At 51.5% G+C, this 16,474-nt stretch overlaps 1 protein-coding gene across 1 annotated transcript in view; it reads right to left on the bottom strand.

Annotated features, from left to right (window-relative positions):
- LGR6 (leucine rich repeat containing G protein-coupled receptor 6) overlaps window positions 1-16,474 on the bottom strand; it is a 147,394-nt gene that overhangs the window by 96,558 nt on the left and 34,362 nt on the right. The window contains exon 3 of the mRNA XM_050953796.1: window positions 7,218-7,289. Coding sequence (XP_050809753.1) covers window positions 7,218-7,289 — 72 coding nt within the window. The remainder of the gene's footprint in view (window positions 1-7,217; window positions 7,290-16,474) is intronic.

Here is a 16,474-nt window from a genome sequence, read left to right as displayed (position 1 = left end):
CCAAATTCCTCTTTCCATTTGTCTGGCTACTCTTCTTCCAGGGACATCTCTGCTGACAGCTCCCCAGAGCTCTGTAGGTTTCCTTCTCCCTGCAGCAGTAGATGGTGGAGATGATTCTAAACCGAGCACCTCTGGCTGAGAGTCATCAGTCGTGGCAGCAGAGTGATGGAACGTGCAATCAGGGGTGTGCCACCAATCTCAGAACGAGGGGGGATATGGTGCCAGTGGGATGACAGGGGCAGATGAGGTAGGGGGAACAAGGTGCATTTCCTCCTGCAGGAGGCAGCTTTAAAACCACCCCCCTTGGAAATTTCAAACAGGTGAGCCTAAAATCAGCAGGGACCCAGGGCAGCAGGAGGGGAGGACCAGATACCCAGCAGGGGAAGGATAGAGAAAGTCAGGTCAGCAGATGAACAGTGCTGCAGGAGCACAGCGTCGGGTGGGCAGCAGGCAGCTGCAGCAGCACCAGTGCAAGATGGCTGCTGGCAGGAGGAAAAGCTGCATCTCCATCTCTGGCACCGGTTATGACACCCGCTCCCTTTGGCCAGTGTCATTGACAGCCAGCTTGTTCCCATGGCATAGACAGGATCAAGCATGTCAACACCTGCTGCAAGGAAACACCCAGCAGGGGTCAGTCATGAATTGTGCACTCCACAATCTCAAGCAACCACAGCTGAGTGATGCACAATAAATAAAACCCAGCATTTGCTGGAGCGGGGTCCCAGCCTCCAGTCTGATTGCAGGGGTGAAGTCTAGGGGAGCCAGACCACCCCCCACACCTACCAACACCCACTAGGCATGTCAGGCAGTCTAAGATGGGGTAACCCCCATGATGAGGAGCTGGAGGTTAACATAGGTTGGGGGCCACTTCTTACCCCTTCCTCTTCACTGCTTTGGCCGCTACATTCCTCCTGCACCCTCCTGGGGGTACTTAAGGGGTGGTATTTTCTCAAGCTCCCCGCACGGCCTCAGACTAGCGGCACACTTCTGCTAAAATGATCAGCTCTCGACGGGAGGCAGAGTGCTACAAATGCATACACAATCTGCGAGCTGGGGACACGCTGCAGATCCCAGAGGCGCGCTGTGCTGCTGGCTGTTGCTATGGCCCATTGCCCCGAGATTCACCTTGCCTGGCTGGAAATCCTACCGGCATTGCTTTCCCGCTCGAGATCGCTCTGCATTTTGCAGGAGGGAGCTAAGTTGCCCTATCAGAACTGACACGCTCCAAAAACGAAGAGTGCATCTAAAAACAGTGAAGAAATAGGACAATGGTGTTCTGCCCAGTACAGCATGTGTAACCCACACACCTCTGGGGTGTGGTGTTCTGTCCTAGCTAGTGGCACAGATACCACTTAGAGAGAGATTAATGAGTTTGCTCTACAGCTAGTTGGCTTTTAGTTCGTAGGGCAGAGGCTCATGCCTCCAGAGGTCCCAGGTTCGATCCCGCCTGCCGATGACTGCAGTTTACACATGCACAGGGCCCCCTCTGCTTTCCATCCAAATTTGGTCTGTTTCTCCCCATGCCCTCTGTTCTTATGTTTAATGGGGTCCCAAACTTAGTTGGGACCATTCGTTTCAGTTCAATGCTCAGTCCAAAGGACACTTATTGCAAAGGAGCACTCAGGAGCATTTGTTTGAACTCCACATGGCTGGTCAATTCACCGGTGTTCATCCCTTTTGTCTTTGCAACATGGCTTTTTGTTTGGGGGCGGCTGGCCTCCAAGTGAACACCCACAAGGAAATGAGAACAAGGGAATTTATGACTGAACAAGAGTTTCCTTAATTGTTACTTGTTATTTTCTTGTTTAAACAGTTCCAGCTATCCAAACAGAGGGCAGAAACAATACCACGTGGCTTAGATGACTGGTCATGAAGCATTAATCAAACTAAACAGCAAACATGGGCAGAAAATTGGTCATCCAGCCAACCCAACAAATACTTGCACAATCACAAGAAGCCAAAATCCTGATTTCATCCAAAAAACCCAAACAAATCAAACCCACTGTGAGGCGGGCTTGTCTCTAACCCAAATGTTCTCCAGCATTTTGGAGGGAGCTCCTGTGGATATTTACATGCGAGTTTCCTCCCTCGGCACCCGACTCTGCTCCGCTCTCACATCAGAGTCTCTGTGTTGTGACTTCATAACGGCAGCTGGGGCAACAGACAGTGATGTCACTGATGCAGCCGCCTGCCCAGACTGAAGGAGATTTTTGTTCTAACACATAGAGCTGCAAGAGCGAGAAAACAAACAGCACACACTCGGGTTTTGTCCATGCTCCCCCCACACACTCAAGTTTGCTCCAATCTGCAAGCCCCGTCAGCTTATGATGTTTTATGGTGTGTTCCCTGATGGCACGGCAGTCAGTTAATAGCCTACGAAGTGCCAGGCAAGCCCCAGAACTCAGTGTGATGAACAGTCACGAAGTGCCATAAAATCCTTTCCCGTTTCTGAATGGAAAGACCAGAAGCTCTGGGCAAAGTGAACAAGCCAGGGCTCACATACCCCAACTTGTAATGCTTGGAAGCCACGCTGCAATGATCTATGGATGTTCCAATCTGCTTACTAGGCCGGTAATAAATACACGTGAGCCTCATAAACTTGTGGAAAATTACTCACCCGTACTTGAATTATGAAGAGAAAAAAAATCTCTAATGCAAACCTGCCTTCTCTTCTTCAGAAATGGCTGTATCTATGGAGACACGGCTAGAACCCAGGGGCTCGTGGCCAGGGGCCAGTTACTTGCATTCAAAAGATGTACTGGCATCTTTCATCTCTCTCAAATCAGACCCAATTTATCCTAATGACCACTCGTCAAACGGAATTAGGTGGAATGGGGAGGTCACAGAAGGGTATTTCTGTAGTAATCTTGGCTCTTAAAGGAAAATTGCTGCACGGGAACTCACAGAAGATGAGGTCATTTTTTTTTTATGAGTATAGTACAGAGCAGGGGTCTGCAACCTTTGGCACGTGGCTCACCAGGGCAAGCACCCCGACTGGCCAGGCCAGTTTGTTTACCGGCCATGTCCGCAGGTTTGGCCAATCGCGGCTCCCACTGGCCGCAGTTCATCGTCCCAGGCCAATGGGGGCGGAAGGAAGCAGCGGCCAGCATATCCCTCGGCTTGTGCCGCTTCCCGCCGCCCCCGTTGGCCTGGGACAGTGTACTGCAGCCAGTGGGAGCTGTGATCGGCCGAACCTGCTGATGCGGCAGGTAAACAAACCGGCCTGGCCCGCCAGGATGCTTACCCTGGCAAGCCATGTGCAAAAGGTTGCCGACCCCTGGTATAGAAGAGGAGAGTAGTATCCCTTTAAATAGTTTGTGAATTCTCTAGTGGTGCTCATTGTGTTCTATGGTTTGATGCTACCAAAATCCATCCAGAGCAGCCGCCTGTGTATGTACATATTGTTAGTAAACATAATTATCTGGACTCCACTGGGCCCATGTGATTGCTCCATACTATCACTGCTGCGTAAAGAGCAAAAGACACAGCAGTGTCAGCGAGTCAGTGTTTCTCTGATCCCGGCTCCAAGTGGGTTCAGTGGCCGAAGGACCCCAAACCTTTCGGAAAAGCCCTCCAAGCTTGGGTTTGCATCCCACAGGCCAATCCAATCCCAGTGAATCCCATGGAGCCAAATACGACCCTGGTGTCAGAAGGGAGCAACGCCAGCAGTTTTGCTGGAGTCACATCAGCTCCCTGGGAACCTGAAGGTGATCTCCAAGCATTGGCTCAGCTGTTGAGCACCAGCTTCGTGGCTTTACGGAGCTGAGCTGGAATCTGGATGCAACCTGATGTGGTCAGTGTTTCGGGTAGGGTCAGGTCAGTCCCACATCACAAAACTAACTGCAACACATCTTCGCCCTGTGCTGCTCTCTGCTGTGCTCAGAGCACTGCAGGTGTATGCAGCCGGAATATACCTTCCGTGTCGCCTGAGGTCCCATGTGTGGGAAGCTCCAGCTCACCACTGCCTGCGTGGGCGCAGGTCGAATGCACCTCTGCTTTCAGTGTCATGTGAGTGGACCAGAGCACTGCAAATCTGAGACGAAGAATAATATACAAACAGAAGCTCCCCATACCAGCCTGGGAACAGCCTAGCAAGACACTGCTCTGTGCTTGATCTGCAAGGTGTGCTAGGTGAATCGAAAAGCAAACTTCGTGGTGACTCCATCCTGATGTAATCTAGATAGATGGATGCTGCAGTCCTTAAGCACCCTGTCCTAGTAGAGACCCAGTCTGAGCCTGCTGTGCTGGAGAAACGTGACGGGTCGTACCCCACTGAACTTTAAACAAGTCACTGCATTGCTCAGCTTCCTGGAGCTCTCTGCATCCTTTGTATGTGTCACACTGGGGTGGGTTTTCAGCCACAGGGATTGCACCTGGCACCTCGGGCTCTAAAAGTGTAGAGACTTTCTGTTAGCTCAGGCAGGCTCTTCAACATATGTGTGGCCCGGCCATCACCAGAGTGGGACAGAACACCACACCAGCCGGCTTGCACATGCACTGCAGAGCAGGTCGCTCCCCAGGAACGCTGCACTGATCTCGGAGAAAGGGGAGCTGTCGAGCCCAGGCACGGGTCATTGTGCTCGCTGGCTGCCCAGCTATGCTCCGGGTAGATGTCTGCCCCTGGTGGGGTGCTGAGCAGGGGTCTGCCTGCGACAGGCCCAGAGCGCTACCCTGGTGAATGCTGCACGAGAAGGGGATGCCCCTCTCCCCACAGCCTAATCTTTAATCTTGCTGTTTCTATAGGATTGGTGTAGAACAGATCACTTGGCACACCTCGCACCCAGGCCTCAGCGCTCCTCCAGCAGGTGGAAAGAGTTTCCCCCTTTTGACAGATCTAGGGGAGCAGCAGGGGAAGGAACGAGAGCCAGAGGGAGGAAGGGAGTGATCATGGGCAGAGTCAGCGGCAGCATCAACTACTGGTAGCCATAAACACTTGAAAGCTTCACCAACAGAATTAACATTCTCAGTCTGCTTTAAACCATACAGAGAATGGCTCCCAGCCACAAACCCACTGGAAAAAGTGGAGCATTAAAAATGATCTCACTTTTGTGTGGGGGAAAAGAACCCTGACATTTCAGCTCTCTGATCCTTCACCAACCTGATGGTGGTGGGGGTAGGGGACTGAAAACAGAATGTTTTTACATGGTGAAAAATGCCCGGAAATTACACCATCCATTGGTTACGCTAATAACACAGCCTAAGCCACATGGAAGGCATTCTCCCGTCGCTGTCGTTAATCCACCTCCACAAGAGGCAGTAGATAGGTCGGCAGAAGAATTCTCCCATCGATTTAGCACTGCCTACACTGGTGTGTGTGTGTGTGGATTTCTAACACCCCTGAGCGATGTAGCTGGGTCAACCTAACATTTTAGTGTAGACGAGGCCAACTGTGAAAGTAGTTACACCTTGAACGCAATGGGAGAGCCAGGTCTGGAACCCTGCCGTCCTGGCTCTGAGGCTGGGGCTACCCCTGAAAGTTGTTCTAGTACAGCTAGTTCAGTTATGGGGGGTGATATCGTCAGACCAGTACAAGCCCTAGTGTGGCTGCAGATGTGCTGCTATAAAGGTGCTGTCATAAACAGATAAGTAAGAGTTAATAGAACAGAAGTACTTCATATCTCTTTTGCCTGGAAAGGGTTAACAAGATCAGTGAGCCTGGCTGTCACCTGATCCAAGGACCAATCAGGGGACAGGATACTTTCAGATCTTGAGGGAGGGAAGTTTTTGTGTGTGCTGTTGTTAGTTTTTGGTTGTTGTTCTCTCTGGGTTCTGAGAGTGACCAGATGTGCAACCAGGTTTCTCTCCAATCTCCCTGATACAGGTTCTTATAGATTCAGAATAGTAAGTACTAGGTGATAAGGCGAGTTAGGCTTATGTTTGTTTTCTTTATTTGCAAATGTATATTTGGCTGGAAGGAGTTCAAATTTGTTTTTGGCTGGAAGGAGTTCAAATTTGTATTTTGCTGAAAGGATTTTAATTTGTACTTGTATACTTAGGCTGGGAGGGTATTCCCAGTGTCTATAGCTGAAAGACCCTGTAACATATTCCATCTTAAATTTACAAAGATAATTTTTACTGTTTTTTCTTTCTTTAATTAAAAGCTTTTCTTGTTTAAGAACCTGATTGTTTTTTTATTCTGGTGGGACCCCAGGGGATGGGGTCTGGATTCACCAGGGAATTGGTGGGGAGAAAGGAGGGAAGGGGGGGAGAAAGGTTAATTTTCTCTCTGTGTTAGGATTACTTTCTCTCTCAGGGAGAGTCTGGGAGAGGGAGAGAGAAGGAGGGGGAAGGTGGATTTTCCTCTCTGTTTTAAGCTTCAAGGAGTTTGAATCACAGTGATCTTCCAGGGTAACCCAGGGAGGGGAAGCCTGGGAGAGGCAACGGTGGGGGAAAGGGTTTACTTTCCTTGTGTTAAGATCCAGAGGGTCTGGGTCTTGGGGGTCCCCGGGCAAGGTTTTGGGGGGACCAGAGTGTACCAGGCACAGGAATTCCTGGTTGGTGGCAGCACTACAAGTACTAGGCTGGTAACTGAGCTTAGAGGAATTCATGCTGGTACCCCATCTGTTGGACGCTAAGGTTCAGAGTGGGGAATTATACCATGACAGGTGCCTTATACTGGTATGGCGTATTCCCCTTCCTGTCTAGGAATCACTATTGGGGAATTAAGCACTTTTATACCAGTGTAGGTGCAGCCACACCAGGGCTCAAGGTTTGTACGTCCATAGTTAAATTGTTGCATGCAAACAAGGCCTGAGTCCCCTACTCAAGCCTGCTAGGTTCTGTGCTGCTCCAGGCTAGACTGTAACCGCAGGGCTAGGGTGGGTTTTTTTTGAGGTTTTTAAGGTCAGGCTCGACAAAGCCCTGAATGGGATGATTTAGTTGGGGATTGGTCCTGCATTGAACAGGGAGTGGGACTAGATGACCTCCTGAGGTCCCTTCCAACCCTGAGAGTCTATGATTCTATAGCTTGCCTTGTAGAGAGCCTTTTTCCAGGGCTCCTGGAAACGTTTGCCAGCTGCGGTGGCCTTCTCGCATGGGGAGATCTAATTCCAGCAACCCTAACAAGACAGTGGTCCTGCCACAACAGGTGCCCTCCCTCCCCGCAAGGCCAGGGACAGTAGCTCACGAGGGGAAAGACAAGGCAGAAGGGATGGAGGAATTAACAACCCCTGCGCTGAGAAGCCGGCAGCTCCCAGCGGGGATCCTTAATGACTTACAGAGACTGGAGGTTTGGAAGATCCCTCAGTGCCTCGGCGGGGATCCGGCTGAGCTGGTTGTTCTGCAACATCCTATAATGAGAAAAGAAAAGGCTTTAAAAAACCAACAGGCTGGAGGCTTCCCCCACTCCCCTGGCTGGGAGATGCAAAGCTTCAAGCCAAAGGACTGCTCTCCAATGCAGGAGGGGATGGGAGGGAGGCTTGGGGTGCACAGGGTTCCTTGTGGGCTGCAAATAAGTGACCGGCAATCTCAGCGGAGTGTAGCACTAACAGGGAGTCTGCCCTGTGGCTGGGTGGTGTGATTCCCAGCTCAGTGAAACATACCCTCTCTAGCTCTGCTCAGCAGCATTTGTGGCTAGGGTGGTGTGGGCAGCTACCGAACCACAGCCCCAGCCGAGATCCTTGATACATGCCCGAGTGGCTAGCCCAGACCACTGCCTGAGCTGCCATGGCCACACGGCTACTTTCAGATGGCAGCTCTGGCAGATGTCGACCCAAGCGGGGATTTACACCTGCAGCTGGGGCATAGCGGTCCCCATGGTGGTCAAGGATCCTGCAGCAGAGAGGCCCATGAGGAACATGAAAGGTGTTTGATGGGAAAGTTTGGGGTAGGCAGTGGGGTGCATGGGACATTAAAGAGTCCTCTCCTGATCCCCAAGTCTTGATGCAGAGGACTGGCCCCACGCTAATAGGGATGGACCTTGGCATTGTGTATCCTGGGAGCACAGAGCAGGCCTTTCTCGGGCTGCTGGGTTATCTAATTCTTGGTGTTTTTAAGAATAACAAGATTCCACATGGCTACAGACGTTACTGCTATTAATACATTATTAATTATTATTATGAGGACCATTGAGGGAGCATTCCCCACCCCGACATGCTAGCAAGGGGGCTGGGTGAATTTCAACAGCAATCCAGTGTGCAGAAGTGAATGGAGCAGTGGCTGCGCAGGGCAGGTGAGGTCACACCTGTAGCACTGAACGCAGGGGAGGAAAGGAAGGACTCCAGAAGATACAGAAGTGGGTTCTGAAGATGGTAAAGGACTGCAAAGGTTATGGAGTAACTAAGGGAACAGCTGATTTGGTTTCAGGCTGCTTTGGCAAGAGACAGATGAGGGCTATAACCATCCCATTAGGTCCATGGGAACATTTCGGATTGGCTTTGGTGACCTGCACACAGTCATACTGCGAGCCAATAGCAAAGCCAGGGATAGAACCTACTGGTCTGTGCAGCTTGTTGTGTTCTAAGCAAATGCCCAACTGGGTAACAGTTATAGGGACCAGTCACAAAGGTCAGACTGGATCTGGCTTTCCAGGGGGAATTAGAGTGGGGGAGTTGGTCCGGCCCATTATAAAGAGAAAGGCCATTTGCAAAATCCATGAGCAGATTGGGGTTTGGATCCCCAAAACCCTGAAGGCCCAATATTTAGGGTGTCATTTCTGGCAGTGAATGTTACAGCTGGGATCAAAAGATTCCCTCCAGCCCTCCTCAGCCAAAGCATTTGCAGCACTGTCAGATCAGTGACACGCTGAAGTACAAACATTTGATTGCTGATCTATTGAATTTGTGGTCTCTGTATTCCCAGCACTGCAATCCCATGACTTCAAACTCCAAAAGCCACCCCTCCCCCCGACATTTGCTTAAAATCCAGCCGCTCCATCTTTTAACCACATGGTCTGGGGGGTCTGTTGTCTGATTTAAACTCGTCATGTAAAATATGCTGCCTTGGATGTGCGTGTGCAATGCTTGCATGTAAACGCTCTGTGTGTGTGTGTGTGTGTATGCAATGGATGTGTGCACACAGTGTGCGCATGCAGTGTGTGCGCAATGGGTGTGTGCACGCAGTGTGTGCGCAATGGGTGTGTGCACGCAGTGTGTGCGCAATGGGAGTGTGCATGCAGTATGTGTGTGCAATGGGTGTGTGCATACAATGTGCGTGCATGCAGTGTGTAATGGGTGTGTGCATGCAGTGCGTGTGCAATGCAAGGGTGCGTGCATACGGGCATGCATATGAGTGTGCGTGTGTGTGCCTGAGTGTGTGCTCATACCTCTGTTGTGTTTGCATATACGTACAGGTGTCAGGCCGAGAAGTCAGCTAGAAACTCACCAAAGGCCTCTAAACAAATAGGGGGCACCTTGCCCTCCCTCACATCCTGTTCCTCTCCCCCTGGCGCAGGGCTGACCTTAGGATTTATGGGGCCCTCCGCAGGATTATTAAACTGGTGCCCCTATGCCCGAATTGTTCTTAACAACACAAACATAAGTTTACCATATTGGAAAACTTGTCACATGCACTTTATTAAAAACAGGTTAAACAAATGAAGCACACATCATATTGCTGATGGACTATACTTGCATTGAAGAAGTGGCGCGATAGAAAAAATTCTGATTTATTGACACAATGATGCAAACAAGATAATTTTTTTAATTTATCAACACTTTATTGGAAATTATTATGAAGAGGTATTGAAACAGCCCAGGAGGGACGAGGCAGCAAAGGATACCGAGCTGCCAGGCCCACCTCATGGCAGTAAAGAGCCACAGTTCCCCACAGACACACCCGTGCCCTCTCCTGCACGCAGAATGCGCTGGTGCATTTGGCTCTGTGAATCTGACCCCTGCCTAAGGAGACGGCAGCGTGTGCTGGGTGTGTGGGACCTGACGCGCTCTTACCTGCTGTCCCGGTGGTGCCCCAAATTTTCAGTGCCCTATGCAGCTGTGTATGCGGCATAGGCCTAAGGACAACCCTGCCTAAGTGCTCTCCAGAGCTTCCCCTGTGCACCATGCAATACCCCGACACAGTTCAGATCTCCGCTCCTGCTGCCCAGTCTCGATCCCTCCACCCCCAGGATGGCCCAACTACTGCACACACCGTGGGCTCCCAATCCTGATCCTCCCTCCCAGCAGGCCCCAGGAAGTGTCATTATCCCCATTTTACAGAGGGTAAACTGCGGCACAGAGTGGGGCAGCAAGGACCCCGGCAGCGACTCTGATTTACACTGCTGCAGGTTGAGACCCGAATCTGGTCCCTTTGTGCCCAGCTGGCTGAGAAAAGGCTCAGGAGAGGGATGGCAAATGGAGGGAGTGAAAGAAGAAAGCAAAGCAGAGGAGCTGGAGAAATGCCTGTGCAGCGGCTGTGGGCCAGGCAGGGCTCTCCTGTGGAACAATGGTTCAAATGAGTGCCAGTGCTGACTGCCAGCCCCGCTGCTTTAAGTAAACAGCCTCTTCAGTTAATAACAGTCATTTGCATTCACACAAGTAAACACTGGCTGGGCAGCACAGGCTGTTTTGGTGGTGCATTGGCAGGCTGGGCTTAAACAGGATGGGGGCCGGGGGTGGGAATTCCTCTGCCAACCTAAGTCATGTGCATCTGGGCAGAGTCTTTCCTTCTTTTTAGTGTGAACCTCAGCGCCCATGAAAACGAGGGGCAGATCCTTGACCCTCATGGCTCCTCAGCCCTGCCTCAGTGGTACAAACCAGCTGGAAAGCTGCCTTAAAGGGGCCTCTATTGATTCCCCCTGGCAGAGGGGGTGTAGAGCTAGAGTAGGAGATCGCAGAGAGGCCAGGAGGAGTTGGGGGAAAGAGTGTCAGATCCTCAAGGGGCACGGTGTTCCATAGAGCCTGTTGCAATGGACATGAAACTTAGAGCAGCCCTGAGGCTGCTCTATGTCTCAGCCCTGGGCCAGTTCAGAATCAAGGGAACAGGGAGGTGGCTTACAGCCACCTTTCCTTCATGCCCTTCAGCTGCGCTGATTGTAAAGTAGCAGCTAAAGATGCTGGTAGCTAAAGTGCCAGGATCTGCTATGTGAATTGGAGCATCTTCTAGCTTAACTGATGAGAATGTTTCTGAGCAGAGGTTAACTTTTGGTAACTGCATCGTCAAACTGGGTTTCCTAGCACTCTGCTTTCTATCAGACCTCTCATCAGCCCAGGGCCCTAGTGTGCAATAAAGACACACAGTGCAGGGTGCATGCTCGTGTACACACACACACTCACACTCTCTCTCTCTATCTGAGGTAGGCAAAAACCATAACCAGCTGTGAGCTTTGTGCCTATAACTCATTCAGGAGACTTTATTTCTGCAGTAAATAGGATCCAGCATGTGATGGGCAGGTGGACAACCCCAAATCTGTGCAGAATGGAAGTAACTTTGAGTCTGAAATGAACAGCATGGCCCATGGGAGACAGATGCTCCCAAGAACGGGGGAAAGCGTGGTTGCTGGGGAAGTGAAACGCACAAGCTGGGATGCCTTTGCCCCTCATATGGTGCTCCAGTTACTACTGTATATATTTAGCCTCAGGCTTTAGACTGTAACCTCTGTGGCTATGTCTATACTGCAAAAAACAACCCCAGTGGCAGCAAGCCTCAGAGGCTGGGTCTACAGCCTCAGGCTGGTGGGTCCTGCACTATGGGACTAAAAAAGTAGTGTAGACGTTCTGGCTCAGGCTGGCGTGCAGGCTCTGAGACCCGGTGAGGAGGGTGGATCTCAGAACTCAGCGCCAGCCTGACCCAGAATGTCTTCACTGTTCTTTTTAGCCCAGTAGCGCAAGCCTGAGTCTGTAGTCCTGGGCTCTGAGACTTGCAGCCGCAGTTTGGGCTTTTTTTTTTGCAATGTACATGTACCCTGAGTCCCAACAGCCACACGTGAACATCTGGGAGTGGCAAGCAATAGTGGCCCTACAGCAGAAAATATTTTCAACCCCCACTCCGAGCAGCCGAGGGAACACAAGAGTCGCACAGCCATTTGGCGCCCCTAGAAGCTGTCCCCCACCTGCCTCTGGAACCAACCTGGTGGCAAGTGGGCTGAAACTTTGGCTTTCATAATGATTTTGATGTGAAGGCATCACTAAGCAATGCCCCAACGGCCTCTCTGCTCATGCAAGTTGTGCAGCTGGTGGGCTCAGCATCTTTGTGGTCGCTCAGGGAAGTTCTCTGTTGCCTTGATGCACATTTGCAGACTAGGGGACTCTGGAGTGAAGCCTGCCACCTACCACTGGCAGCAGTCAGCCAGCTGCTAGCCAGCCTAGAGTAAGTTGGGTTGATTTGTGCCTGGCTGGTTTAGAGAGCAGCCTGTTTTCTCTCTCTCTGGTTCTTGTGTGTTATCATTCTGAATTCTAAGAACTAAAGCACTGTTACACTGCAACCTTCCAGCAAAAGGATTTATGCTTTTATCTAGCTTCTCTCTTGTAATCCATGGCCATAACATTGACGTGACATGTGGTATGTGTCAAAACAAATCTTGCTGTCCTGCTTTTTTTGCATCCCTCATTGCAGAGTCAAAACTTCCAGCCCCGTATTCACTGCTGCCTGAAAAGTCTTGGGCCCAGATCCTCAAAGGCATTTAGGTGCCTAACTCCCATTGAAATCAAGGTCCCTGGTCCCTTAACATTGAACAGCACCAAGATCACCATGACAGTGAGGCCACACACAGCTGGTCATGGGCTCCCTCGGTCCTGTCGTTCCTCACTTGGCACACCTGCAAGTTCTGCTGCTGCGTTTTCTGTACAATAGGATCTTCTTTGCTAGGTTCTGCAGTCCCCACGTGCTAGGGTGAGCACGTGGCCTGGTCTTTGTCCCTCTGCCTCTAAGCAATGACGCAAAAGAGCTATTTGTCTGCTTGTGGTGTAGTTGGCTGTTAAGTTGCAGTTCCTCGCTGAAAAGAGTAAAACTGAGCACTTCTTCTTTACTAGCCCTGCTCCCCCACAGGGAGGGGATCCAGAGTCTTGCAACTCAAAGACACTTTTACTACTTTGGGTCGCATCAGCTGAGAGACCCACGCGCAGGGCAATATCCACCGTGGGCGGCAGCCGTGAGAAAAAGAAACCGTACAGAAACCAAGTCACAGGGATGCACAGTGAGGTAGTGAGAATTAAACCCTGGTCTCCTCAGGCCCAGACTGGCGCCCTAACCACTGGGACATCCTTCCTCCCCATAGAACTCTACCACCTGGCAGTTGTTTAAACTCTTTCCGTCCACGCCCCTATTTGCTCGGTGGATGGCCCCCAGCCTGCTCTGGGGGGGTCTTTCCAAGTGGCAATTCCAAGAGCTCACAACCTGGTTCTTAGCCTGGGATTTAAACATGAGCGTCCCCCCGTTAATCATACTAAGCCTGGCTAGTCGCAGCTCACATTGGGTCCCCCATGTGTAAAATGAGGCCGGGGGGGAACCGTGGCCCAGAGAATGGAAGGTCCTAAGGAAGGCAGCAACATAGCAGAGCTCAGATCTCGGCAGCAACCGGGTCCAGCAGCACCCATCAGTCCGCTGCTGCTTTTGGGATGGCTGCTCCCTGGCCGACTATCTCATCTCTCCCTGGGGAGAGTGGACTACCCCACTCACCCAGTTGTCCCAGCCCCTGGAGGGGGGGGTGTTCCCCACTTTGTATGGGGCTCCACAAAGGACCGTGTGGATTGGCGTCAATGCCACTATCGATGCTAAGGGCCAAATAGATCTCTGGTGTAAATAGAGGGAGTGCAGCCCCCTAGAGACTGCACCATAGTCTGCCCTGTAGGGGGCGCTGCCATGGAGAAGAGACAGCACTTGGGCTCTCAACTGAGGCTGCTGGACCCTGTGGTTCGCTCTGGCTTTCCATCTCCTTGACTTGTCCAGCGTCACCACTAGGGGTCCCCCTAACTCTTCCAAGGACCAGCAGACCCCATGCCGCACTAGCTGCCTGCAAGCCAGTGACTACTCCAGGCAGGCCAAGGTGTGCGTAACGTGGGGCCCCGGAAGGAGGAAGGTGCTGCAGGTCCGTGGGACTGATCCAGGCCTTCCTCTGATAATGTCTCCACCGGTTCCCTTTAGTGTTTTTAATGATCAAGCAAGATGAAAGGGTGAGAGAAGAGATCAAGGGCGGCTCACCCACCACTCCAGGCAAGGGGGTGGGAGGGAGATATTTAAAGAGACAACATCGATTCATGCCTCTCACCATGCCTGCTGGGGAAGGCTGTTCATTTCATAACAGGAATGTCCTCCCACGCTGCCCCCACCTCTGCGGCAGCCTCCTGTGCCGAACTGCCTCCCTGACACCCACTTGATGCCTCCTATCCCTCTCTCTCCACACTCCCACCCTATGTCCTGTGCCTCTCTGTACTCAGCTGCTCTCCCCCAGCCACCCCCTGCGTGCTCCTCACTCCCCGCCGCATCAAGAGAGGCTCCCCCCTTCCACCCTGCCCACATGGCTTGTAACTGCATGCTCGCTGCAGCCTGATGGGCCAGTACTGCTCCCGTAGGAATCATGCTGGGCAAAGATAAATTCGAACTCTGCCCTATAAATAAGGACCTGATTCTCACTGACACCCAGGGGTGCTGGAACCATTTGTATATTGGAGGTGCTGAAAGCCATTGAACCAAACTGTCAACTCTGCATATACTGGGACCCACTTCAAGCCAGGGGACGTGGCAGCCCCCCCAGCATCCCTAGTTCCAGCACCTATGCTGACACCACGGCTCCTTCAAGCAGGAAGGCCCCTTTACACAGCCAGATCAGTATGAATGTGAATGAGACTCAGGCCAATGAATCATTAGGGACAGGGTGAAAGAGGGGTCTGATGGCTGAGGATTCTTCACTGGGGCTGGATTCTCCTCCCATGTTGGTGTAAAGCAGGAGTAACTCTGCTAACATCAGTCTCCCTCTGCCAGGCACCTGATGCACCAGCAGACGCTGCAATGCCGCCACAACCACCCCCCTGCCTCTCACCAGCTAGGAGTGCAGCCAAGTGACACACAGCAGCCAGAGAGTCTAGGCAAACCTGGCCCTGCAGGAGGATTTTGCATCCACTTTGCACTAGGCTGAGTGACCCCACATGGGACCAGCAGGAGGAGAATCAGCCCCATGGACTTCAGTGGAGTCGATCCTGCTCTATCCTGGTGCAAGAGGATGCATAGCCCATTTCCCACTGGGTCGTTCACCTGTCACAGCTCAGACTGAGAGCTGCTCCCCACTGCTAGGGGGCAGGCTGTGTGAAAACGATAGGGGCTCTGACCTGTTCCCAGGGGGTCTTGCAACGCCACCAATCACAAAAACTGGGGTGAATGGAGGCTGAGCTCTTCTTGGACCTGAAACATGATGGCTGAGAGCTTGGAGTAGGTGGAGGGGAGGGAAGCTGGCACAGCTTCAAAAGAGCTGGCAAAAGAGACATCTTTAATGTTCCCGGTATACAGAGAAGTGAGATAGAAATCGTCTCGCTGGAAGATTGCAACATAACTCTACTTTATTTCTCAGAATTCAGACTAACATCCAAGAACACAAAAACAGAGAGACACAAAGCAGGCTGCTCCCTAAGGCAGCGAGGCACAAATAACCCCCTTATCCAAGACTGCTTGTCTGGAGAACTGACTGCTGCTAGGCCCAGGTTTCATGCTTCCCTACGAGCCCCCTACCTTGCAAGCAGGACAAGGAAAAGAGACACTGAGCATCTACAGTGACAGCCAACAGTGTCAATACATAGTTTTCAATATATCTAACTTCAGCAGAATGAAATACACCTCCAACAACTACACACATTAAAGTATTTCTAAGACAGCTCATGCCTGGGATGCCTGTTGCCCCTTGATTGCTGGTGCCTTTGGATAGCTCATGCCTGTCAATATCTATTAATTCAATCTCTGGGTATCACCTCCTAGACATGTGTTTATATCAGAGGATATCAGATGATGAAGTGTGCCTGGCACTTGGAGCAGAAGCAGTGAGGCTTGAGAAGGTCCTGTGTTTCTGTGGGGGACTGTTCCACAGTCAGCGTCTAGCCCTCTTGAAAGCTCTGTCTCCTGCTGGGATGAGTTTTTCCCCTTGTGATAGAAAGTTCTGTTGAACTCTTATGCACTGTTGCAAGCCCAGAGCTTTACACAATCTTTTAGATACCCGGGATCTGGGCCCTTGAGAGTCTTGATGACGACGACGACAAGGACTGGGCCCTTGAAATGGACTTGCTGTTCTATGGAAATCCCACGTAGACAGTGGAGGACAGATGATGTGATGTGCTCATGGTAGCCCATGTTGCCAAGGAGATGCACGGTGGAGTTCTGAACCGTGATGGCTTCACACCATGGGATGTTGCACTGGTGTGGTCCAGCTGAGAGGTGGCAAAGCCGTGTGTGACTGAGACCAGGACATTGTCTGACAGGACGGGTGTGAAAGCTACCCAATCAGAGGGAGGCCTTTTCACACCAACAGCGCACACATGCTGGTGACTCCACAAGGACTGAATAGGGCCCAATAGCCAGTAAAATGATTCCTCTGCCCCTTTGGGTTGGTGGGTGGGGT

Source organism: Gopherus flavomarginatus, chromosome 5 (assembly GCF_025201925.1).
Source record: "Gopherus flavomarginatus isolate rGopFla2 chromosome 5, rGopFla2.mat.asm, whole genome shotgun sequence".
Classification (NCBI taxonomy): domain Eukaryota; kingdom Metazoa; phylum Chordata; order Testudines; family Testudinidae; genus Gopherus; species Gopherus flavomarginatus.
Note: the sequence above shows the minus strand (reverse complement) of the source record. Positions and strands in the feature narration are given on the sequence as shown.